This window comes from Lacerta agilis, chromosome 6 (genome assembly GCF_009819535.1).
Source record: "Lacerta agilis isolate rLacAgi1 chromosome 6, rLacAgi1.pri, whole genome shotgun sequence".
Lineage (NCBI taxonomy): Eukaryota > Metazoa > Chordata > Lepidosauria > Squamata > Lacertidae > Lacerta > Lacerta agilis.
Window position 1 is genome coordinate 42,987,736 of NC_046317.1, and position 27,564 is coordinate 43,015,299.

Sequence of the window (27,564 nt, forward strand, 5' to 3'; positions counted from 1 at the left end):
CACAGGGCTGCTGCAAATATAGAAGCAGGCAGGGGAGGAAAATGTACACAACCTTGAGCTGCTGGGTAGAAAAACAAGTTACAAATATGCCACACAGTGCATAGTTGTACAATGGAATCAAACACGCCACCTGGCGATTGAGGGGGCCAGGGCCATGTGATGTCTTGACTTGTTCTTACTGATGGTGACTTAGATGCTCGTTGGAACAATTGAAGTCATGTCTGATGCTACCTAAAGAGGAATGGTTCATCAATGTCTGGGATATAGCCTTATCTGAATGTCTTACACAACACAGATGAGTGCTGAGAGAGGTGAAGCAAAGAAATATTGGCTCAAGGAAGTTTTGGTTGGTTCCCCCCCCCCCCTTTATTAGTAAGGACACAAAATTCTCAGGTCCTCCCAATATCCATGCTTCACTGTGTGGGGGGGGGAAGGGATCACACAATACAACTCTTCTAAGGTAATTTAACAATTTGCTGTCATCTACTCTGGCACTGTATTGGGTATTATTATAATCTGTGTCTGTAACTGGATTCTGTTATGCATGTTTACTTGAAGTTGTTCAACACCATGGCTGCTTCTCATAGAGGCTTTTCCTTCCTTCCTTCCTTCCTTCCTTCCTTCCTTCCTTCCTTCCTTCCTTCCTTCCTCCCTTCATATCTCACCCTTCCTCCCAATGGAGCCGAGGGAGGCAAACACTTAAGCAATTTTAAAAATTCAAACACATGGGGGGCTAGGAAAGATTTCTACTTAAAAGGCTTGTTGGAAGAGAAGGCCTTTGACAGGTACTGAAAAACAGCAGGGATGGCACTTGACTAAGTCGTGGGGGGAAGCTATAGCTGTTTGAATTGGTATCATAGCTTTTTAAATGTATACAGTCAAACCTTGGTCGCCGAACGTAATCTGTCCCGGGAGCCCATTAGGCTTCTGAAACGTTTGACAACTGAGGCATGGCTTCCGATTGGTTGCAAGAGCTTCCTGCACTCAAGCGAAAGTCGTGTCAGACGTTCGACTTCCAAAAAATGTTTGAAAGCCGGAGCATTTACTTCCAGGTTTTTGGCATCCCGGAGCCGAAATGTTTGAAAATGGAGCCATTTGGGAGCCAAGGTTAGACTGTAATACGTTTCTCCTGACCTACCAAATAGCACATCTTAAAGATAACACATAAAGATAACACATCTTAGCGGTGCCACAGGTTTTATTAGTTACAAGAGTTGTGTTCTGTGGTTGACAGAGAATCTATGCAAGCTTCTTTAAATATAAATGTATCCCATTCCAAGAGCGCATGATGAGCTGAGGTTTCTCAAGAGGAGGATTAGCAGGATCTGGTGCAACTTGGAAGCGCAGCAAAGTCAGAGCAACCGCCAGTTTCAACTCCATCATAGCAAACTGTTGCCCAATGCAATTCCTGAGGAAGAAAAAACATTCAAGCTGAAATTTGAACAGGCCCATAATATTTTTTTATTTAGTATTCCATGTCATAAGAATCGTATATAAGCTTCACCACACTTACACGGGTCGCCCCGCACGCATAAGGTGCAGAGCCCCCTCTAAATGCCTTTTTGTCACTCTCTCTTCAATCCACACCAAAAATACGGTATCCAAAAGTATCCTGGGGCTGGCAGGAGGCTGAAGGACACACAGGAAAGCAGCAGCTACACCAGCTGTTAGACGGAGAGGCTGGGCAGTACAAACAAAGCCTTGCTGCACCTCTGGCTTCTTTGGGGCTTCCTCTGCCCTCGCTGAGGGTCTCCGCATGAACCATGAGGACTCTATAGCTCTCTCCTGCCATTTCCAGGCACGAGTTGGATTATTTAATTATCTCCCAGTACTAGTTCACGTATGGGGAGTCACCTATTCTGCTAGATTGTAGAAATAAATCTCAAAGTGGTTTACATACAAGACAAAACAATAAAAATTTACAACCATGATTTAAAACATACAGAAAGCTAACAACAGAATAGTCTACAAACAAATTAAAACTCATACAAACTTTCTAAACATTTGGGTACGCGTGTCTAGATAAGAATGCAGGTGCCAAAAACCCCAAAAACCCTGAACCTGAGTGGTTTCTGCAACTTGCAGCCAGCTGCTCAACTGTCCTTGTTTATTCCAGCTGCAGAACTAAGGGGTTAGTAGAATATGAAATGAATGAATAGGTGATGGTACATGGGAAATGGGACATTTTGGTGTGGGGTGGGAATACTTCTAGAGAAGCCTTTGCCCTACAGCCGTTTTGAACCTCAGCTCCAGCCAGCAAATTCGTGCTGATGGGAACTGTTTTGCCAGCTTGGCAAAACCCTGTTCTAAAGCAATGGGGTGTTTCCATAAAGGGGTTAAATAAAGAAGAATTTGGATCCCTGATCCTCAGTTATGACCATCTAAGTCCTTACAATATTCCATTCATACTAACCACATTTTGAGTTTATTTTTAATCTTGAGTGTTTGTTTTCATCACAGGCAGAATATATCCACAGTAAAACTATTTCTTAAGGATCCATGAATCCATGTACTAAGTACAATAGTGTGCTAAATTAATAGCAAGATCTGTGGTGTGTTCAGACAACTGCTTCACTATGGATGCATTTAACCCATAGAAAAAACCCCGCATGGATTACCCTGGACTTAGGGGCAGAGGTGACCCAAAGAGTGTGGATTGGTCCTAAAGCCTCAGTAAACAGAACACTCACACAGGGACGCCTTTATCAGGGGTGAAAGCTAATCTTTCTGGAAAGATGACTCTGTTCGCTCCTCTAGAAAGAGAGAACAAACCTTCTATCCCATGGAAGGGGGCTGTTCCATTCTCCTTGTCACAGTATCAGTGAGAACCAAACACAGGCAAGCATCAATCCATAATTCTGAGGATGAACTTCACTCATCCATCATATAAATCAAGTTTTGCTTTGGGCTGACTCTCTTTCTTCTTGCTTCTGTCTATTTTCAGTGAACAACTTTACATCGTAAGTTGTATTACCTGGGTCCAGCAGCAAATGGCAAAAATGCATAGGAATGTCTTTGAGATGAATTATCGGGTGAAAACCTTAGAGGATCAAACACCTGAAAGAGAGTAAGACGGTAGTTATCAGCAGCTTGCATCAGCAACAAGGTGTACTTGGACCTGCTTCATGCATGCATGCTCATCATTGGATTACTGCAATATCAAGTGATATTGCACAAGTGAAGAGACCATCATAGCTACAACATCACAAGAGGAGCTTTCACTCTTGTAAAGCACAGTGGTTTTCACTGAGGTCTGTTCATGCATTCAGATGTCAGATGTCAAAGACAAAATTCAACTGATGTACATGAAGGGCTAGCCTTCAGTTTGGCAACAGGGATGTACATGTAGAAAGTTGCTGGGGGTTGAACCCAGCATGTACTGCATCCCAAGCTTGCACTCTGAGCTACAGCCCTTCCTCATTACCCAAAAGCCACTGCTTTTTTCGGCAATGTCTTTTTATCCCAGGGTTACTGTCTTCTATTCCAGTGGCTCCTCCATACTACTTTCTACTATCCCACAGCTCTGCTGAAAAGGCTGTGCAAAATGGGCTTAAAAGTATGTGGCAATGTCTGGTGAAATCTCCGAGCTGTGGCTGAAGGTTTCCATCCAGTGGGCAGGGAGAAAATGAGACTTCAGTGCCCTAGATAAATGCTCCCCATGGCCAACAGAAGCAATGTACATTATGCAAGTTAAATTAAGCAAGAGTATAATGTGTATCGTGATGCGGGTGGCGCTGTGGGTTAAACTGCAGAGCCTAGGGTTGCCGATCAGAAGGTCGGCGGTACGAATCCCTGCAACAGGGATTGCTCGGTCTCAGCTCCTGCCGACCTGGCAGTTCGAAAGCACGCCAAAGTGCAAGTAGATAAATAGGTACCGCTCTAGCGGGAAGGTAAACAGTGTTTCCGTGTGCTGCTCTGGTTCGCCAGAAGTGGCTTAGTCATGCTGGCCACATGACCCGGAAGCTGTACGCCGGCTCCCTCAGCCAGTAACGCGAGATGAGCACCGCAACCCCAGAGTCGTCCGCAACTGGACCTAATGGTCAGGGGTCCTTTTACCTTTACCTTTACAATGTGTATCATTTGCAGAAAAAATAAAGGTTGCAGAATTCTTCTTTTCTTGGTTCAGAACCAGAGTTACTTTGGCTAAGAATTTTTATTGTTATTTATTTTTCCTTCCTGTGTTTTCAATCACAGAATGTTCATTGCTCTGAATATGCATCCATGCTGCATCTGCTTGATATTGTCTGTACTTCAGCACAGGGCAACCAATGCAGACCCACCAAGTGTCCCTATTTTCCAGGCACGTCCCTGATTTAGAGAAGTTTCTGATTTTATCCCAGAATGTCCCACTTTTCCTATGTCCTATGTCTCTATTTTCACTGGAGAAATGTTGGAGGGTATTGAGTTTTCCAACCCCTGAGCCGTCTGAAGACAATCCTGTATAGGGAAGGTTGTTTTTTTTTAATGCTGAATGTTTTATTATTATTTTATATATGTTGGAAGCTGCCCAGAATGGCTGGGTTAACCCAGTAAGATTTGTGGGTTATAAACAGTAAAATGATCATTATGGAATGGGACATCTCTGTTTTTATCAGACAAGTGTTGGAGGGCATGTCAACATTAGGCTGTGGAATGCTAAGTTGTCCCAAGTTGCAGCAAATGTTCATGTTCCAACTCTTCCCATTTTGCACAATTCTCAAGGGATCCACCCCAAAAAAAGTGAGGTACAACACCAAAAGCCCAGATCCTAGAGCATCCCCAAAGTCTCCACCTCACACATAAGGAATTGATCAACTGTTCATTTATCCCATTTTGCATGCAACACTGCTATGGTACTGTGATTCTAAGTGCAGATCCATATTAAAACATATTCCATGCACAGTCAAAGCACATGATTTCCCCCAAAGAATCCTGGGAGCTGTAGTATATTAAGGGTGCTAGATCATTATTCTTGGGGGAGGAGTCACCTGCTTTCAGTGTGCAATGAACACACTTTAAGTGTGCATTCAACATGTTCTAAACCATTGACCGAACAATGCTCCAGAGCATAAATACCTGAGGATCCTTCCACACTTCGGGATTTTTGTGAAGAGCATAAATATTCAGGGATATTAAAGCACCTGTTAAGGATTGGAGGGAGAGGAGAGAAATATCTGCTTAGTAAGTGGAAGACGGAACACATAACAAAGTTGTGTTTTCAGTGCTGCATTGCTGAATTGCAGAAAGGCCCCAGAGAAGGATTGCTTGAGATGCAGCATCCCAATGTATTTTGTGGTATTTGTTTTTGAGTTACTTGCATGTAGGTTACAATGCCTCAGTGGAGATTTGAGTCTGCTTTCATTAAGACATGGTCATTCTCTAAGGTGACAAAGAGTTTTGCCAGAACTCATGGAGCAGATAGATTAATCTGGAAGTCCTCAGGTTGATTTTATACTTCATTTTTATTTATTTTGTCATTCCTTGACCACAGTCAGTTTTACAAACAGCTTCCGAAGTGGTGCATAGTTTAATATGTAAATATATCTGCAGAGGAAGATATGAAGATGCCTTATCCCGGCATTGGCTTCTCTAGTTCAAACGTGTCCTCAGTGAGGCAAGAATCTTAGCAAGCCCTACTTTGAAATTTGAATATGGCATACTTAGGAGCCTGACAGAGGGTGTGTATTTCCCACACAGATTTTTCCTATTCAGCTTAGAAGTTCTTAATGTTGTAGTTTAATGAAGTTGCCCTAATAACACCCCAAACCTTGTGTCTCATCTCTTTAGTTCCACTGTCCTAACACAAAGAACTTTTGTAGTACAACTTCTAAGCCTCTCAACAGCTTTTAGGGGCACATGACTCCAAAGTCAGATAGAGAATTTTATCCTTCAAGACAACTGAGCAAGCCAACCCTATCACCCCATTATGTCAGATACTTGTCACAAAACTCACAATCGGGACACCATTGCCACTCTTTTGGTTTCCATCCTTCATGTCTGTCACTGAAAATACTGTGAAATATAATCAAACATAATGAGGCAGACCTGCAGGCAATGTCTTTCCATCAGGAAATGTGACTGGTTTGTTGAGTTCTCGGTACACCTGAGGAACAGGAGGATAAACACGGAGGCTTTCCTTAATACACATTGTAGTGTAGGTCATCTTACTAAGGTCATCCCTGGGACAAACAAACAAACAAACAAACAAACAAACAAACAAACTTCCAGTTACAGGTAGGTAGCCATGTTGGTCTGCCGTAGTCAAAACAAAATAAAAAATAAAAAAAATCCCTCCCAGCAGCACCTTAGAGACCAACTAAGTTTGTTCTTGGTATGAGCTTTCGTGTGCATCTGAAGAAGTGTGCATGCACACGAAAGCTCATACCAAGAACAAACTTAGTTGGTCTCTAAGGTGCTACTGGAAGGATTTTTTATTTTTTATTTAAACAAACAAACTGTGAGGAAGATTCGCAAGTGACAAGAAGACAAAAATATTCCATGGACAGTAAAGTCAAATATTAAAAGAAGTAACACAAAAGGAGATTTGAGCATCCTTGCATATTCTGCATTTATACTTGCAGTGAAATAACTGAAGAGGAACTTGAATATGAGACATGTCTACCTCTCCCAAACAAATTAACCTTCAGCATTAACTATGAATCTCAAAATGCTGAAGCATGACACACTCTCACATTCATGGGGGTCAGCACTATTTGCAATTTCTGAAGCAAATTGAAACTTTTGTGGTATCTTGGTTCTCCAAAGAGTTTTTCAGGTATTAACCAGGGTTTTCAAAAATCCCAAACTTTTCCACTTCAGGTCTGACAAGAGAGTCACAGATTTGCTTGGAAAACAGTAAAACTTGCCCTGCTTCAGCAGGGATCCTCACACACACACAAAAAAGATAGCAAGCGAAGGAAGTTCTCACCAGCGCAGAGTCTCTCGCTCTCCAAGAATCTCCTTTATCTCCTTCCTGCATTTTTGCTGGTGCTCTGGATTCTGGGCCATGGCATATAAGGTCCAGGAAATCCCACTGGTGGTGGTATCATGACCCTCAAAGAGGAAAGTGTCCACCTCAGAACGTATGTCTTCATCAGATAATCCCTCGCCATTTGCATCCTGACAAATGGAGAATGATCGAGGTCAAAAGCCATGGAAGACTTGCTTTGTTTACCACTTGCCTCCTTCATGGGATTATTGATTATTTTAAGTAAGACACTCTGGAAGCCCTTTTTGGCTTGGGCACTGAGATAGAAACACTGTAAACCGATGTATCTAAGGGACAGGACTGTTGGTTGCATGCGTGCACATATCCCTTTTCTGGAAATACATGATGTGGCTTTTACTCACCCTGGCACAGAGAAGAATATCCAGAAAGTCTAGATATCTCTTCTTTTGGATCTTCTCAAGTTCCCGTTCATCTTTGAGGAGCCCCTTTCTTTCCCTAATCACCTTTTCTGTGTCAAAAAAGTAATAAATCTAATAATTTTCCCAAACAGTTGTCATGACATTCACTGCTTCTAAGTAATTTTCTGTATGTTACTAACTTTAAAAGGATGAAGAAATTCCCACAGTGGGACAGGACTTAAGGGTGGAATCTACACACATATAAAAAACATTCTATCTAATCTAAAAGGTTGGAAGAAATGGTTCCCACGGATGGCCTCTCAGCCTTCCCCTGTAATACCATTGGCATTTCACCCTACTTTCTATAATAGAGACAGAACATTCCCCTTTGAAAAATGGGAAAATATGGACCTGTTTTGGCTTAAAGACTTTTACAAAGAAAACACCCCTTTGTCTGGATTAATACTACAAGAAAAGGTTCAAAACTTTTCCCACAATTGGATGGTAATCCATTAAGTCATCCATTTTATAAGTAGCACAGAAATCTGCAAACAAGGGACAAAGTCACTGCATCTGAAAATATTTTATATACCACAGACCCTAGAGGTAAAGGTCTAATTGCTTTAATCTATAAAGCAATTGTAAATTTCTCAATCTCAAAGCCCTCCATGTTGAAGACTAGATGGGAAGGACACTTGGGAGAAAGGATTGATGATGGTTTGTGGGAAGGAATGTGGCAAAAAGCCCCCTTTCAAGCTATTTCTGCCCGAATAAAAGAAAATACCTTAAAGCTAACCCACAGATGGTACTTACATCCCACATTGCTAAGCAAAATAGCAATTTCCTCCACAATGTTGTAGAAATTGTGGGAATGAAGGAACATTTATACACATGTGGTGGAAGTTCCCATTGATTAAAAACCTCTGGTCAAAAATATTTCAGGAAATGGAACAAATTACATCTCAATCGATCAATTTAGATCCCAAAATAGCACTGCTTTCTATATTTGCAGTTGAAGCACAAAATCTTAGAGACAAAGACTTAATTGTACATCTTATAACTGCAGCATGTCTTGCTGTTGCTAGACACTGGAGGGCATTAAACGTGAACCTATATGATGTTTGGTATGCTTATGTCTGAGAATTAATTTTGATGGAAAAGTTAACAGAAAGGGTACGTGAAAGAAAACAATGTGAGAAACTACATAACTTTTACAAAACATGGTCCTCCTTTATTATATATGCGTCAAAGAAAGAACATGCTTTAAACCACCTAAGACACATGGGAGCATGTGGAATGAGATTTTTTAAACCAGCAACTGTAGAAATAATTTTTAGTTGATTATATTACTAATGTAATTAGTTGGACGTAGTTGGGGCTGTTTTGGGGGGGGTAGGGGGAAACTGTGTTTGTTTGCTTGTATTTGATTATATGTTGTTCTTATATTCAACAAATAAAATATTCAAAAAAAAAACCATTCTGAAAATGCTTCTTTTAAAAACATTTTTAAAAATACATTGAATTTTCCGTAAGGCTCGCCATCGCCATCTAGTGTCATATTGTATATTGCACTTAAAATGTTTTCTTTGTAGCTGTTTGGCTGAGTACACCCATAAAGAAGACTGATCGCCGAAGAATTGATGCTTTTGAATTATGGTGCTGGAGGAGACTCTTGAGAGTCCCATGGACTGCAAAAAGATCAAGCTTATCCATTCTCAAAGAAATCAGGCCTGAGTGCTCACTGGAAGGACAGGATCCTGAAGTTGAGGCTCCAGTACTTTGGCCACCTCATGAGAAGAGAAGACTCCCTAGAAAAGACCCTTAAGTTGGGAAAGATGGAGGGCACAAGGAGAAGGGGACGACAGAGGATGAGATGGTTGGACAGTGTTCTCGAAGCAACTAGCATGAGTTTGGCCAAACTGCGGAAGGCAGTGAAAGATAGACGTGCCTGGCGTGCTCTGGTCCATGGGGTCATGAAGAGTCGGACACGACTGAACGACTGAACAACAACAAAGCTGAGTCCAAGGTTAGGACTGTTCTTACTATACCTGCTTAAACAAATATTTGCAAACAAATATTTCCAAACATTGCTATTTAGTTTGGATGGGACATTTTGAGTTTGAAATGTAAAACCTTAACCTTAAATTTGGAAACTCACGACTTCCGGCGGCTGACGCCATTATGGGTGGTCGTGGGTTGCTTCGGCTGCGAAGCACCCAGTTCATCCCGGGGGTCAGGAGCCCTGCAGCCGCATAGCGGGGCTCCGGTTGGGGTGCGGGAAGAGCGTCCCGTGCCCTGGGCTCCCCGGCTGTGCCCGTTGTGGCTCCGAACCCTTCCCCCGCGCCCCCTGTAAAGGGGGAGTGGGGGTGAAGGGACTACGGAGCCGGGCTATAGGGGACATGCCCCAACCGGGATGGAAATGCGGCGGCAAAGCCTGTGATGAGCGTCTAAGTTCTACCTGTCATCAAGGAGCTGATAAGAACCCTGAGGCTGTGAGTAATTGATTGACTCTTTGTATTCCTGGAATGCTCTGGGGGAAAGAAGAAAGGCAGCCCGCCTCCCTCCCTTCGAGTGGTGAAAGAGATTAACCCTTTAAGTGACTGCTGCTACAACAATTATAGAAAGTACTTGGAATTTGAAAACTGAGTCTGTTGAGATCTCCCTTCGGGGGTTAATTGGGGAAAAAATATCTCCGTTTGAAGTTTTGGTCTTTATACTCCGGCTTCGGAGAAATGGCGGCGACTTGGTTTGTCGTGGGAAAAATTGAGACAAAGGAAGGAAGAGACAGGAACTGAAATCTGATACTCACCCTCTCTCTCAAAATGCTGGACTTTGTGATCGCACTGGCATCGAGCTCTGATTTAAGGGATGAGGAAATGCTCACTATTTTGCAGATGGAATTGCTTAATCGGAAACTACAGGTCTTGAGTGGAATTATTCATAAAAAGGATGTACTTTCCACAGAGGAGGCTTTTCAAAAGTTCTACACAATGGAATCAAGCCTTGGCAAAGAGCTGGGAGGGGCGCTTGGAGGATGGTCGGAAATGGCTGGGCGAATGGAAAAGGAACCTGAAACAGGAAAATTTACAATATCCAGACCCCGAGGTGGCAGCTCGGGGGCAAGAGACATGGAATTAAGATTTCTACAAGAAGAAGGAGCAAAAGAATCGCCCAGAATGGAGATGTGGAACGCCCTGAGGCTCGATGCTGGGTTTGATGTGGACGCTGCCTGGATCTGTGGACACTCAGAGGAAGACAATGAGGGACTTGGCTGTGGAGAAAGACAGAAAAGGACAATGGACAGAGGGGGAGTGGGTTGAAGCCTCAAATGTATAATCTGAATGGTCTGCCATGGTATCCGAAATCGGAGTGTGAAGTCTGTTAATTACAAGTTTATTTTAAATAAGTAAGGAGATATTGAATTTTAAGTTATAAGCAGCATGATAAAGGACAGAAGAAATAAGTTTAGCTATAAGAATACTTGGTTAAGATTTAGGTTATAATGCAAAGATTAAGACAATGGTGTTTTTTCTTTTTTAAGTAAAGTTAAATTTTTTATAGAGAAAAGTTGTTAAGAAAATGGTATATTGATTTAAAATCGAAGGTGTATAGGCGGGGGAAGTCAAACGTCAAGATTCAGAACTAGAATTTTTTTTTTTTTGTAAAGTATATAGATAAGAAGAAGAATCCTGACATTATGTGTATATGTATTTGTTTTGGTATTTGTAGGTGTGGGGTTGGGTTTGTGTTATATTATCAAAATGTCAATAAATTCTGTTAAAAAATAAATAAATTTGGAAACTCACATACTTTAGACTTGCTAGCATCTTTTGATTGACTTGATTTTGTCAGGAATATGAAACCTCACATGTTATCAACTGTCAAATATTCTTTAAAAAAAAAAGTCTACACATCAGTTTATTTTGGGTGGCATTTAACTAAGCCATTCTCAGAGCAAACCCAGGGTTTTAGGCTGTCCAGTGGGGCTTAACTGAGGGGCAGGGCCAGCCAGAGCAGAAATTGGAGGCAGACCAATTTTTGCACCAACCAGTAGCTGGTGCACTGATCAGGCCAGAAGCTGTTACATGACAGCAGTGGGAAGAGCCTGGGAGCCAACAGATCCCAGGCCAGCTCAGTCCCTCCCTGTCCCTGGAATACTCCCCCCTCCCAATATTGGGGCTTTTCACTGGTTGCCACTAGTGGGGTTCCCACCAGTAACACTTCTGCCCACCCACCCATTCAGTGGCTGGAAGGAGAAGCTCCATACCAGCAGAGTAATGCTGGCATCACTCTACATGTGAAAGCTGCCAAAGGTTGGAAGGCTGGGTGAAGGGGCCCAATCCAACCCCCAACCATGGGGAGCAAAGGGTGTGTGGATTGCATCCTTAGCTGGATACCGCCCACTTTTCATTCATTCATTCAATGTTGATACCTGCCCATCAGTAAACATTAGGGTTGCCATATGTCCGGAATACGTCGTAAGTGTAGATTTCAGCGGATTCCGTTAAAAGTAGCTCCAAAACTTTGCCCAAAAAGCTCAAAAACCTTTGTGTCTGTATTTTTGAAATATGGCTACGTTACCTGAATGCCTTACAACAAAATGTTTAAAATGCAGTATGCAATCATCAGAAACCAGCAATAATCAATAAGAGGCAGCAATAAAGACATCCTTACATAAAGGCAGCATCAAATAGTTTATGGTCCAGATTTACAACACAGGTAAATAATGTGGTCCGTATAGTTAAAGCTATGGTTTTCCCAGTAGTAATGTACGGAAGTGAGAGCTGGACCATCAAGAAGGCTGATCGCCGAAGAATTGATGCTTTTGAATTATGGTGCTGGAGGAGACTCTTGAGAGTCCCATGGATTGCAAGAAGATCAAACCTATCCATTCTCAAGGAAATCGGCCCTGAGTGCTCACCAGAAGGACAGATCCTGAAGTTGAGGCTCCAGTACTTTGGCCACCTAATGAGAAGAGAAGACTCCCTGGAAAAGACCCTGATGTTGGGAAAGATGGAGGGCACAAGGAGAAGGGGACGACAAAGGATGAGATGGTTGGACAGTATTCTCGAAGCTACTAACATGAGTTTGGCCAAACTGCGGGAGGCAGTGAATGATAGGCGTGCCTGGCGTGCTCTGGTCCATGGGGTCACGAAGAGTCGGACACGACTGAACGACTGAACAACAACAAATAATGTGGGTGAATAAAAAAGATCTTACATAGCTGAATTGCCACTGTTGAAAAGTCAAGGGTTTAGGAAACCCCTGAGAGGCACCAGAATTGCTCAGCATCCCTTTCACCCCCCAGGAGAGCCCAGGTTGACTTTCTGCAGATTAAATTTTGCAGTTGGGTTCTGCCTGGGGCCTGGCAGCTAGCTACCCATGCCCTTGGGGTGTTATCACACAAGCCTAACCATATCTGCTCAGAAGTAAGATCCATTTAATTCAATAAGGCTTACTTCCATGTAAGTGGGGTTAGGCTTGCTACCTTAGCTATGTACGTACAGGTGTAGATCCCTCCACTGAAGAGAAGAACCAAAGGAAATACCTGTGTGGCGATGGGCTATTCTGCAAGCCTTGAAGAAACGGTATCCATGAGGACAGATGTGATAGATTAGATCATTGTGATAGAGAAATGTCTGTATTCTTTCCTGCATCAAACAACTGAGGTCACTAATTGCTTGGACATATGTATTCTTACTAGAGGAGTGAAAGAAAGAGTTTAATTGAGAGGTGATTATTTTTAACAGGCACAATACAAAGCAATATAGTTTATCACACTCAGTCTAACCCCACCTGTCCTCCAAGAAATAGATAGTCTTTCCCACCATCACCATTTTATACTCACAACAACCTTATGAGGCAAATTAGTCTGAGAGAGCAAATTATCATGGCTGAGTCCTAACCTAATCACTACACCAAGGAAGTGGTGCCTCCTGTCCCTAAGGAGGGAGAATTGTGACTACACCTGAAAAAAACTACCCTGGAACCAACAGTTTCTAGACAACTTCTTTCCAGTCTCTAAACCCCATTTTTGTCCAAGGTGACTGTTAGTACAACTGTCAGTTGTGGCAGCACAACTGCAAGCATTCTTGGTGGGTATTGATTAGTTAGGCCCATTCCACTCTGGATTGTAACATGGGACGTGTGAGAGACTGCCCATAGGCCTAGAAAGAACAGGTGCAGAGAGCCAGTGTGGTGTAGTGGTTAAGAGCAGTAGACTCGTAATCTGGGGAATCGGGTTCGTGTCTCTGCTCCTCCACATGCAGCTGCTGGGTGACCTTGGGCTAGTCACACTTCTCTGAAGTCTCTCAGCCCCACTCACCTCACAGAGTGTTTGTTGTGGGGGAGGAAGGGAAAGGAGAATGTTAGCCGCTTTGAGACACCTTCGGGTAGTGATAAAGCGGGATATCAAATCCAAACTCTTCTACTCTTCTTCTTTCAAGCAGTTTCTCTGCGCCTGATGCTCACGTGAATTGGTTCTCACTAGACAATGATTTATACGAGAAGTGATTCCACCACCACCCAAATTGTTCTCTGGTTCATCTATAAACTGGAGTTAAATTTTCCCTTGCCTTTACTATAAGTATTTATTTATTTATTTATTTATTTATTTAGTCAGTCCCCAGCCACTCTGGGCGGCACCCAACCGAATGTTAAAAACACAATACAGCATTAAACATTAAAAACTTCCCTAAACAGGACTGCCTTCAGATGTCTTTTAAAAGTAAGATAGTTGCTTATTTCCTTAACATCTGATGGGAGGGTATTCCACAGGGCAGGCACCACTACTAAGAAGGCCCTGTAACTTCACGTCTCACAGTGAGGGAACTGCCAGAAGGCCCTTGGCATTGGACCTCAGTGTCCGGGCTGAACGATGGGGGTGGAGATGCTCCTTTGTCTCCCTCCCCCCAATTCTCATGATACCTGTCATGCTGGCAATTGCTCTGATAACTGAAGATACACTTCAACATGCTGTCCAGTGTCATAGACCCAACATGCTGGAAAATATCCAGTGATTTATCTTCTGAGATCAGCCTTTCCCATTTATCCTAATGTAAGAGAGAAAGGTTTCACACGTCAAAAGGAAATTTCTTAGATTATTAGATTTCTAGCATCCATATTTGAGTCAGCCACCCATGCTGCTGCAATGTCCATATAACCACACAGAGAATAAGTAGGGCACACCATCCATTTCTTTATTTAGTACAATTTACAATTCACAGTAAAAACATTTAGGCAAATCATTCGACACCTGGGTGATTTCACCTACAACCACAAGTACCAAAAAATTCCTTGTAGCAATTATAGATTGGAGAGAGAACTTGGCAGTCATCTAAACAGTAGTGGAGCAATCAGATTTGGGCAATTATGTTCATGTACAAACCAACCTAGCATGTGTAGTAAGCAATGAATTCTTATTTTTATATATTGTGGTATGGTGGTTTCCATTTATTTCTGATGTGGAAGCCCTTTAAACCTTTGATGATCAAATTCCAATCAGCTAAAGGTGCCTATCAGGGCTGCCTACTTGAATAAAATATGGGGGTAAGCCCTGCCCCACACAATTGATCACATGATGCACCATTCAAATGGCAATGCCCATCAACCTGGGGTGCATGGCCCCCTCAAATATTTTATTGGGTGGGCCTAAGGGACCTGTGCCCCTAGGAGTTGGCTCCTCTGGTGCCTATATATATGACCCCCCCTCCCGGATCTTATGCAACATACAACACACGTATGATCAGTTAGTGAGTTAATAGATTATGCTTATAGCACAAGTAAGGATGGCAGTTGGTGACCTTGTTGTGGTGTTGTTTGTGTGTGTATTGTTGCCTGTATTTTTAACAATATGTCTAAATATAATTCCATGAGACCCATTTCCTTGGTTAGGCAGATTTCTGGAAAATACTCCGTGACTGTCGGCTTTTTCTCAGTGAGAGCTAATTGAGAATCAATGTTTGTGTTTGTATGAGGTACCCATTGCAGCTTGGGGATAGTGGTGACACTCATCCTCTAGCTAAGGGAAGGGTGGGTGGGTGTGTTTGGAAGAAGCAGAGGCAAAGCTATGAATCTGTTGAAGGCAGAGTCTTTTTAGGGTGATCTGACGTGGAGCCACATATATGGTACCTTGTAGGACTGTCTCATTGTTTTCACTGATTTATTTCACTTATGTATTAGAAAGTAAAGCAAAGGATTTTGAAATGTATTTGAAAATAAAGCAATGCTGGAATCTTCTAACAGTGCTAGCCCAAGACATTTTATTGCCTGAAATAGAACTCTATAATCCAAAGCCAACCCTCAGGGCCAATACTAAAGAGCTATAAATTCATGTCTTCATCTCACCATCAGGGTGATGCCTGAAGCAGGTACATTCATCTTGCTGCATGAAATTGCTGGGCTTGTACTCCCTCATCCAAAGGAAATCAAACTTGGCGCTGCTGCCCCTGGAACTTCCCACGGCTCAGAGAAGTACAACAAGATATTTTAAGTTTGTGAATAAGCTATGAGTAGGATCAACATTTCTGATCAAGGTATCCAAATTCTAGGTTGGTTGGTTGGTTGGTTGGTACCTGGGCACAAAGTGTAATTGCCATGCTGGAATAGTTTAACCCAGTGCTTTTTTTCCTTAAAAAAATGTTTTGACTCAAGAAAATCATCATTTTATAGTTCAAAGCGGGGGAAATAAATACAGTAAATGGACAAAAGTACAAAGATTTACTAAATGTTTAGGGGTATGTGTACCCCTGCATCCCCCCAGAAAAAAGCACAGGTTTAACCACAATACTATTGGCTTAGATCTTCTATTATATATAAGAGAGGTGTGTGTGTGTGTGTTTTAAGCCCTTACCAGCATCACTTTGGTGGAATCGACCATCAGTGCCACGTATGACTTTAAAATATCACTGTGAAATGCAGGAGTCAACAGTCGCCGGTGCTGGAACCATTTGGGCCCATCTAATACCAGTAGCCCTTTCCCTAATATGGAACGAAAAAGTTAGTCAAATCTCTTTTTTGTTTGTAATCTCTGCACAACATGTCTGAACAGAGGCATGCTAAAAAGCTTTAAAATTCCATGCCAAAACCCATCTAATCCTGCAACTAATACTTCTGCATTTTGTACTCTCAATAAATGACATACAGAGATTGTTGGCATTAATGTGGATCATCACGTTGATCTCCACCCTGTTACCACAAATAATTTAACCATGGCAATTGCTGGAATTGCAGAAGAAAGGAGTGGCACAAACAAAAGGAGGCACGGCAGTCGTGATGGCGGACTTTAACACAGGAAACAAAGGGGTATACTTTAATAGGAATTGGATCTATGCTTGCATTGCAGTAGGGGCTTCAATCTGAACAGGGCATTATTATACAAGATACTTAGCATAATGGTTAGTGACATGCACCGCAACCTTATCCAAAGTGCCTGAGGAGCTGCTCATTCATTGTCTTCCCAATAAGATTACTCAGTTCTTTAGAATAGATGCCTGTGCTCTAACACAAACAAAACATATTGCATAAATGGAATGTGAAAAGCTGCCCTTCCCCTAATGAGAGGTCAGCCAAGGGACAGAAAGTCCAATGAGAAATGACTAATTTGCTTGAATAAGAGCTTAAATCCCCTTGGCACTTCTGAGGTATGTTGCTGTCACATACATTAAATGCAAGGACCAATGCAATAACAATTTGTACATATTCACAGCAGTGACCAGAGGAGGAATGACCACTGGGAGAAGGGCAGAAAGAAGAAAAGCCATTGTACACCCGCATCGGCACAACCGGACATCTTCATCTGCCCCAGCTGCAACAAAACATGTCTCTCCTTTACTGGTCTCTACAGCCAAAGCAGGCTCTGTAACTCCAACAGTTTGACTTCATCCCCAAAGGCTCCCTCTTCCATTGCCTCCCGAGACAGGTGGAACCCAATCAGCGTTTCTCTTATTTGGCTGTTCTTTGGAACTCGGTGTTCTGATTTTATCATATAGATTGATAGTATGCCATGGGTAGAGTACATCGCATGAGGAAACTCCTTGTTCGCATTTAATCAGGGATAGCACCACAAGAAGAATCCCTAAGTTAAGTTAATTCATCTAACTCTGGAGTCCCTGGTGTGGCACCTGTGGGCACTATGGGACCATTGGTGCCTGCTAGAGCTCCCTCACCATCCCATATTTGCTTGCTTTTTCTTTTCTTTTGAAGGGATAACCTCCCCACCCTTAACCCTTTTCTTTGTGTGTTCCTTGTTTTAGGCTGTGTGCAGGTCATTTTAAGGTTGTTTTTTCTGTTTGGAGGGACTGTTCTGAGCACCTTCAAATTTTTCTTTTGTGAAATGGGTATTTGGGGTCACTCACTACCAGTTCCTTAGATTTCCAGATGTGCCCCAGGGCCTAAAGAAGTTGGAGATTCCTGATCAAAATGTAATAACGAAAAGCATAATGCTACTTACCAATCCATGGGAGAAAAAAATTGTAGAAATCAAGAGCCTTCGGATCTGCAATATTCAAAAAGGATGAGTGCATTGAGCAATGCAGAAAAAGAGAGCAGGATATTTTTTAAAAAAATAAAAAACAAATAAATCAGTGGGTCTGTTCTGAGTATGGCTAACATTGGTTGGATACAAACATTAGCAGACAAGTAGCACAGGCAAAGCATAGCAAAATGGAATAATGGACACAAAATACTGAGGGCATTTTTATTTTTATTTAAGGAACGCTTACGAAACTGCAAAAAAAATATTATCATGGAAAAATGATGGCTTATTATTGCCTTTTCCCCGTTTGGTTATTGTATTTTCATTTCCCGCCTCTTATCTATATGTTGTTGTTGTCCTTAAATCTATATAAAAAAAGTTTTTTTAAAAAAACAACAACCACAAACATATAATTTATAATTAGTACGCCTCCAACTTAACATTCTATTTTGGGTTGCTTTCTAAATATCATGTTGACACACACACAGTATTAATGACTAAGGATATGGCTTTTTAAAAAGCGCACATACACGATGCTGATCATGATGCTCTTGTACATCCATTTTCATCACAAGGTGGACAAGCATCAGAGCCAGAAGTAGGGAGTTCTGCTTCCAGAAACACTAACTCATTTTCCTCTTCCACACTCATACTTTCCACACTTTCAGGCATGTCCAAAGTCCATTTGGGGGGCTGAATCCGGCCTGCCAGTCGGTTCAATCCGGCCCCCACAAGCAGTTCCTCCCCGTGGCAGTGGTGGAGCTTTATGCTCCGGCACCAGGGGGCAGAGAGCAGGCAGAGGCGTGGCTGGTGCGTCCTGGGGGCATGGCGCGCCACCTGCACGGGAGTGGCACCCAGTGCGGGCAGGGGGGCAGCCGCGATGGCACCCCGCCGGGATCGCGCTGCCAGGGGCAGTGAACTCCCCCCACACTCCTCTTCCTCCGCCAGTGCCCCGTGGTTCTAAAAAAAGGTCAGCAACTTTGGGGTAAAATCCTTTTAAAAAGCTCAACAATTTCAATCCTAAAAATAGGTCAACAACTTTGGTCGGCCCTCATGCATTTTTCACTTGATCAAATCTGGCCCTCTTTGATAAAAGTTTTGACACCCCTTCATTATCTCCTCCCTCTCTCACACACACTCAAGATACATACTGTCATAGGCATATGCCACACATGCACTTCCAAGAATAAATAGGGAGAATGAAATGCTGTGTCCAGATCTTTAACAATGTTTCTCCCTCCCTTTGCATCTCCTCCGTGAAATGAGGAGAGCGAAACATCGCTGAAGATAAACAGAGAACTTTTATCCTTTCCTCTCCTGCAAATATATATTTTTAATAAACATTTGTTAGAATACTGCATTGCAAAAATTCAGGTACCTGCGCATTTCAAAGGATAGCCATGTTTTGGTTCAGAAATTCGGAAACTGCCAAACTGATAATTTGGTTTTAAGTGCCTACAGAATCAAATTTCTCCAGCATCTCTATAACTAGCTCCCACTACTGTCTTGCTAGAATGATCATGCAAGATCTTATCAACCAAAGGCAGAAGTAACAGTGAAAACAGCTGGAGGCAACAGAGGAAGGTGCCAACTGCTGCTACAGAAGTGCTGTTAATTAAGAACTAGGATTTGAAACCAAACAGAATTTGGATTTTCTCCAGAAAATCCTCAGAATACATAAGAATAAGTAAGGGGCACCTGGAAAAATGCTAGGAAAACTGTGTTGGTTGTTGTTGTTTAAATGAAAACCTTTTTGCCACCTCATATATTTAGTAAGGAGCTGAAAACAAACACACGAAGCCCACTGATTATTCCTACAAATACATATTAGGAATAATAATGTCGTAGAAGGTATAAAAGAGTCAAGAGCTGAAGTGACCTTCAGCTAAAGTAGTGGATAGGAATCCTGCTGTTATCACACCACTTCATAACAGAGTCAGGTTTCTTCTCAGAACACCTTATTATAAAGCTTTCTTTCAAAAGCTGTTGAAGTGGTCTGGCAAACATTTTCCAAGCACACAAAATATTAGCTTTCTACTCAGGGCCAGAGGCAGCAGTTGGTATCACTAGAGAACTCACACCCCAGTTGAAGGCTCACTGCCAATTCCTGGAGCCTCCTGGCCATCTTCTTCCTCCTCCTTGCTATTACTGCCTGATCATCTGATATCTCCAAACAAGCAAAATAAAAAATGACAAAAAAAAATCCTTCCAGTAGCACCTTGTTGTTGTTGTTCAGTCGTTCAGTCGTGTCCGACTCTTCGTGACCCCATGGACCAGAGCACGCCAGGCACGCCTATCCTTCACTGCCTCTCGCAGTTTGGCCAAACTCATGTTAGTAGCTTCGAGAACACTGTCCAACCATCTCATCCTCTGTCGTCCCCTTCTCCTTGTGCCCTCCATCTTTCCCAACATCAGGGTCTTTTCTAGGGAGTCTTCTCTTCTCATGAGGTGGCCAAAGTACTGGAGCCTCAACTTCAGGATCTGTCCTTCTAGTGAGCACTCAGGGCTGATTTCTTTGAGAATGGATAGGTTTGATCTTCTTGCAGTCCATGGGACTCTCAAGAGTCTCCTCCAGCACCATAATTCAAAAGCATCAATTCTTCGGCGATCAGCCTTCTTGATGGTCCAGCTCTCACTTCCGTACATTACTAATGGGAAAACCATAGCTTTAACTATACGGACCTTTGTCGGCAAGGTGATGTCTTTGCTTTTTAAGATGCTGTCTAGGTTTGTCATTGCTTAGAGACCAATGACAAGTAGTAGCACCTTAGAGACCAACTAAGTAGCACCTTAGAGACCAGCTAAGTAGCACCTTAGAGACCAACTAAGTTTGTTCTTGGTATGAGCTTTCGTGTGCATGCACAAACTTAGTTGGTCTGTAAGGTGCTACTGGAATGAATTTTTTATTTTTTTATTTTGTTTTGACTACAGCAGACCAACACAGCTACCTACCTGTAACTCCAAACAAGCAGTTTAGGATTAAGGACAAGGAACATGCCTTGTGTTCTCTTTCTCTGGAAGATGGTGCCAACTGAGCCCAGCACAGGGAAGTGAGAGGACAATAGTGAAAAGGAAGAGCAGGTAGGCACACTCAGGGAGCAAAGCCCAAGGGTTCCCACAAAACCCAGAACTGGCACTGATTTTGCTGAGTGATAAAGCAGGTACAAGAAGCATATCAACCACATAAAACATTAGTCTTCTGTTGCTCAGTCTAGCCAAACCCGCTGAAGACCTAGCCAACCTGGCCTGATACGAGTGAAGCTCTTGCTCTGAATCTGTGTAAACTATTGTGCTTTTAGCTAACATGGAGGTAGAGAAGGGTGGAATATGTGAGTTACACCTTGATTAGATGCCGACAAGTCAAACCTAAAAAGGCCACACGGCATTGGCTTGACTTGGAAGGAACCTTAAGAAAAAGAGAAAGTGCCACCAACAGGGGCAAATGACAGGAGAATGACAGGATGATATTTAGGCCAGGCAAACTGATGTTTCAGTACAATAAGTTAAGGCCATGGCTTTGTTCCATGTTTTAGAGAGACTTTCCACTTTTAGCCAGATGCTTAAGAAAAACATTTTCCACATGGCATTTATGTAGTAACTATAGCATGTAAACAAAGAAAGAATGCAAGGGCACACTGGGACCATTAATCATTTGTTTTGCAAGCGCAAGAGAAAAAAAGATTATTGCATATGGAGAAAAGGGGGGAAGAAAAGCAAATGAGAATCATCGGACACAGTTACTTCCAACTGTGCTAATTGTAGACAGAGCTTTAAACAAGAACTCACTGAACAATAAATAGGCAGCAGGATGGATAGCTCAGCTGGTTAGAGCATGGTGCTGATAAGGCCAAGGTAGCAGGTTCAATCCCCATATGGGACAGCTGCATATTCCTGCATTGCAGGGGTTAGACTAGATGATCCTCGGGGTCCCTTCCAACTCTATGATTCTATGATCAGACAGGTGCCTGTTCAAAGGATGAAGCTTTGCCTTGGGCTGATTCCTGGCTTGTTTCCACCTGGAAACTGAATGGCTGGTCATCACCCCTCCTCTGCTGAAGGTATCACATTGTTGTGAGCCCTTGCAGATCCTTAAATATTTTTCCTGTTGTGGCAGACACCCTATGGGCAGGTGTTTTTTTAACTATAGGCATTTACATTGCCTCTGTAATTGCTAAAATGGAATTGTAGCTTTTCACCTTCGAGGTCTGGATTTCTGTTCCTGATTACACTATCTGTACAATCCTAGTCAACCTTTCATGCTGAGCTGTGTTGGGTATGTAGCTTTTCTTTTTTTGCCAAATCATTTTTATTAGAGTTTCCATTATAACAGAATCACATTGAAACATTCCAGATTACATTCCAAATTATCTATCCAATTATCAATAAAAAAAGAAAAGTTCCAAATCTACCAAATTATTATTTAAATTTATTTGGGGGGGAGGGGTTCCCATGCTTCAAACTCCGGAGGTGTCTGATCAACTATTGTCCTTTGTTTTCTGTCCTTCAATATTTTCACAGCCTCTGATGTATTCCAACAAGCAATATAAATCAAAGCAAACAATGTCTCTGTGTGGATTTAAGTCCATATTTCACCACCATACAATCACTTTGCCCCTTGACTCTCTGACTCCAAAAGCCTAATCACGGACAGCCACCATCTTCATTCTCTCCCGATAACATCCAAACATCTTTTTCCACAGCTGTTATTCACCCGTCTGCTTCCACTTATATCTTTCAGGAGAATTAGCCAGTTGTATTAAAAGTGTCATATATTGTAGAGGGTTTTTTTTTTTTTTTTTTTGCTTTCTTCTCCTTCTAATTCTGTGTTGTGCAGCCCGGGTTTATCTATTTCAACTGCGTCATTCCTGGGAAACCGTCCAAGTTCCTCCAATTAAGATCAGTCAGTGTCTAAGGGGTTCTCTCTTTGCCAAAATCAGCATATAAAAACGCTTTGATCCTCTTCCAAGTATTAACGGTATAGCTCATTATCACATAGGGATAGCATTGTTCATTGTTTATTTTAATTCACACACAGTTTATGTTTATATTGTCAAATCTTCTCAACCGAAATCAAATTATCAGTCTTTCAAATCTCACTTGTTATGCATAGTGAAGTTGGGTCTTCCGGGGGGGGGTGTATGTCCGTTATATAAAATAGTAAAGCAAAATACAATCACAGAGTCCGAGGCTCCCCGCCCCCTTTCTGTCCTGCTTCCACATACCGATACGATGATAAAATCTTCTTTCCTTTGTTTTCCTTCTTGGCTGTTCAGTGGCTGAGTTTTTTTAACAAAATACTTTTTCCTCCTTTGTTTGAAGCATGCCCAAGACTTCTCACTAATTTATATTTTAAAGCATTGGGGATCGTGCACTGTCGGGGTGGCCTCCAGGAGGTCCTCTCCCCATGGGTGCTATCCGCCCTTTGCCCCCCCCCGCTCCTTCCCACCAGGGTCGGAGCAGGTTTAAGGGGCATCTGCGGGCGAGGCAGTCCTTCCCACACTCCTGGGAAGGTTGGGAGGCTGCTTACTCCCATCACAGCCTCGGAAATTCCCCGTGGGGGTCGGGAGAGATGTTATTAGTCAGCCATTTCCCGCCGTGCACAACCGGAAACCTGGGTATGTACCGTATTTTTCGCTGCATACGACACACTTTTTTCCTCCTAAAAAGTAAGGGGAAATACCTGTGCGTCTTATGGAGCGAGTGGTGGTCCCTGGAGCTGAATTGCTCAGGGGCCAAAAGCAGATTGTGCTTTTTATTTTACAAAGAGAGAAGGGAGTGTTGAAAGGACCCCGCTCAGCAGCTGATAAGCAAGAAATCGGGAGAGAGATAAGAGTCCCGGCTCCCTTTCAGCCCCACCCTCCTTTGTTGAATGTGCTGCAGAGGGAGGTTGTTTGTTTCCCCAGGACAGGTGACTGGCTGATTAGATTATCTGTCTGGAAACAGTAGAAACAGCTCCCTTTCCTTAAGATTTTTCAGAAATGTGAGTTAAACCCCATAAAAATGGGGCTTTTCCTCTTTGCTTTTCCCCCTTTGCAAAAGGAGCTTTGCTTTTCCCCCTTTGCAAAAAAAGCTGCAAAACCTTTAGCTGATCCTAAAAAAAAAACAAAAAAAACCAACCAACCAGGGCTTTTCCCTTTGCAAAAAAAGCTGCAAAACTTTTAGCTGATCCTCAAAAAAGCCAGGGCTTTTCCCTTTGCAAAAAAGCTGCAAAACTTTTAGCTGATCCTCAAAAAACAAAAAAACAAAAACAAAAAAGGGCTTTTAGAGGAGGAAAACCAGAAAAATATTTTTTTCTTCTTGTTTCCTCCTCTAAAAATGAGGTGCGCCCTATGGTCCGGTGCGTCCTATGGAGCGAAAAATACAGTAGCTTTTCATAACCATAGGCTAGTAAGAATACTTGGTAGTTCTACCATTGACCTGGACCAGGGAGGAAGGGGGAGAGAAGACTCAGCATTGATGCCAATAGAGCAAACTAGAGGGTTGCAATAGAAGAGTGCCAGGCCTACTCGTCTTTTATTATAAAATGCCAACTTCTATGCCTTTCAGGTAAGTTGGGGCTTGCTGCAAGTTCAAGGCAAGTTTAACAAGTTGAAACCTGCAAAATGGTATGAGAAAGTATGATAGTAAGTGCAAAACACAGAGACTAACACTCAGAATGATTCAAAGAAGTGACATGGTTATGGCTTCCCCTGAACAACGAGCTCTTTCTGGAGAAAGAGTGCAACCCCTGTATCTCAGAGGTAATTTCCCGCTCAATCTCAATCAGTTACCGAGTGAGACAAGTTAATGTTTGCTATCTCACATATAATTCTATAATGATACTTGCAATAGTTTTCACTCCTTCCTGGGTTTCCTGGGCTAAAATGGCTGTTGGTTTTGGTTTGGTTTGGTTTGGTTTGGTTTGGTTTGGTTTGGTTTGGTTTGGTTTGGTTTGGTTTATAATATAGTTGTTGGTTTTGTTTTATTTGGTTTATTTTGGCTTGCCAAATAGAAAAACAAGTCAGTCAAGCTACTGGTCTATAGGGAGCAACTTCAGAGGGGAGTGATGAGTGCAGACACACCTAAGGGAAGGGTTATAGCTCAATTGTGGGGCATCTGCTTCACATGCAGAAGGTCCCATGTTCAAGCCTTGGCATCTCCAGTTAGGATTGAGAGAGACCCAAGTCTGAGACCCTGGAGAACCACTGACAGTCAATGTAGACAATGCTGAGCTAGATTGGCCAATTTTCTTACTCAGTATAAGCAGCTTCCTATGTTTCTACAGCTAAGCTCTTACAACATAACAGTGATGAGAAACCTGGGCTGCTACAGATGTTGGACTACAACTCCCATCATCCCTGACCATTGGAAATGTTGGCTGGAGCTGATGGCAACAGAAGTCCAAGAACAAGTGCAGGGCCACAGGTCCCCCATGAATAGAGCTTAGCTACCAAATGACACTGAGTGTACAGATAGGAGATGTACAGATATTGCCTTAAAATGGACCATTTCGTTACCTCCTCTGCTGTATATGGCCTTGGCGTAATCTGGATGGTAGATATTGAGAAACCCCAAGAAAGCTCCAAACCACAAGGGATGACCGTTGGGATATCTCTCCGACCATGACACCATTGTGGCAAGTTCTCCAATTCGACCAAGCTGTGGCAATTGGGGACAAAAATTCAATCAATGCTATTATAGTGAACTAGGTATGGGCTTCCTACTGTCCAGGCCATCTCAGGGTCCTAAGTCAGCCTGATAAACATTACATATAAAGATGGTCTCAGAAGCTTTACACTGGTAAAACGAATTCTACCCAGACTATCCAACTAAAACATTGTGAAGTAACAAACAAGTTTTTTTTAGTTTTCCGAAGTCTTTGATCAGGCATGAGATGAAGCTGATTCCTAATTTCCAGCTCTGTATCTGATGCAGATCTGCATGAGCAAACAGAACAAGGAAGTGCATATGCTCTTAGACCCCTAAACAAGTTTTGGGCTACTGCATAATATAGATCTCCATGACCAGGTGTGATGAATCAGGTCATAGTTAGGTGCTGTTTAGAGACCCATGGAGTTTTAAGGGTTAATGGACTCCCCAGTTAGAGTGGCAGACACCCTTGGGAGGTGGGACATTCCGCTATTTAAAAGGAGGGAGCAGCCGTTAGAGGAGGTTGATTGTGTGAGGGTGTGAGAGGGTTGGAGAGTGGTGACTGAAGAAGGAGGGTGTGGGGCGAGGTTAGGTTTAGGTTAGGTTAGGAAAGTTAAAGATGTGTTTATGTTGATGAAACAAAGAATCTACACTGTTAACAAACTAAGCTTATGAACCTATACTGAAACCGTTATGCTCTGTACTAAATAAAGATCTCTTGTTTTTGAGCCAAGTCGTCGTTCTTTTGGTCCAGCAGGTTATATAAGCTCTTGAGGAGGGGAATTCAGGTAAAGGGCAAAACTAATCTGAAAGGCGATAGTTTGTGTCTTAGAGTTCCCTCAGGAGGGGCTAGTGGGCGGAAAACCTGGGATTGCCACAGAGTTGCTAAGAGGGCTTAGTCAACTGGTATAGTGAGGGGATCTAACAAAGAGAGGCCCCGAACTATAGGCAAAGGAGAGGTTAAACCCCAAAGCCCAGAGCAGTGGAAATAACCGGCCATGGCCGCTGGACAGGAAAACTCCCGTTACTAAGAAATTCCCAGTTTATTAATCAAAGGGAAAGACAATAACAGACAGACCTCAAAGGGACAGGTGGGGTGCGTGTTAATTTGACCCAGAACACCTGATTAAAAACATAACTTAGTAACAAGGGGAGAGTCTGTGGTGGAGGTTCGTCGCACCAGGGCTCCATTTCCTTGGAGATTCAGCATTCTCTCTGATCAGAAACATTTCAAGCCTGCTTTAAAACACAAAGTCCCCAGGCCACTGGGAATCTCTCACTCCACAATAAGCATTGGGCTTCTTCATATCAGATACGTTCCAAAACTATCCCCTTAATCCTGTAATTTGTACCCCATTTAAGTTTCTCTCCTAAACCTAGTACCTTTCTCCAAACAGCAACAGCCTGGAAGCAACCTCAGTGTCATGGTGACATATCCCTGTGTTAGAATCAAATCACCAAATTCCTATAATGTGAGAAATGGCTGATTTAAGATAGTATATGAGTGGGCTGAATAGGAAGTGGGTGCTGAACCAGAAGGCGACAGCACCATAGCTAGGGACAAGCAGCTTCTGGGGTAAAGTACAGATAGGCACTTCTAGCATTCGTCTCATGTCTGCCTCTCTGTATGTGAAATTACAGCCTGCTTTACAGGAATCTAGCTCACATTCTAACACATAGGTCATGGCACCATAATGTCTACTTTGCCCTTTGCCACTCGCATTGTAGCTGCTCACAAAAAGTCTGATGTACCAACAATGGCAACAGCATTACATTTGGGGTGAGCTGCTCCACAAATGTCACCAAAACATTACAATCGCTCACTTTTTTTTGAGTTCTACTGGATGGGATGAAGAAGTCCTACCTCATTGGTGTGTCCATAAAACCAATGCTTCGGTGGCCCTGGGAAGCTCTCCAAAGATCTGATCAGCTTTTGCCTCCTTTGGTATAGCTGGATGACTTTCAGGAGCATGCTGATCAGACAGAAGGTAGCAGCTGCATAAAAAAACAGGTAAAGGTTTAACCCCAGTCCAGGCAAGGCGAGTTGCATTTTGCTCAATATGAATTCCCTGGAAGCAGCTTCTGGGTCTCTTGGTTGAAGTATGGCTGGATGCAGCTCATATGCAATCCTGAAG

At 42.7% G+C, this 27,564-nt stretch overlaps 1 protein-coding gene across 1 annotated transcript; it reads right to left on the bottom strand.

Annotated features, from left to right (window-relative positions):
* Positions 1-1,194: 1,194 nt before the first annotated feature.
* On the bottom strand, positions 1,195-27,564 carry LOC117048417 (cytochrome P450 4B1-like). The gene is made up of 12 exons (XM_033152213.1): positions 27,294-27,564; positions 25,297-25,438; positions 17,777-17,821; positions 16,178-16,305; positions 14,254-14,378; positions 12,875-13,026; positions 7,330-7,436; positions 6,908-7,098; positions 6,025-6,158; positions 5,056-5,120; positions 2,975-3,057; positions 1,195-1,408 (listed from the first exon to the last, which is right to left on the bottom strand). Exons 1-12 carry the CDS (start codon positions 27,477-27,479, stop codon positions 1,240-1,242), a joined length of 1,527 nt encoding a protein of 508 aa, XP_033008104.1. The 5' UTR covers positions 27,480-27,564; the 3' UTR covers positions 1,195-1,239.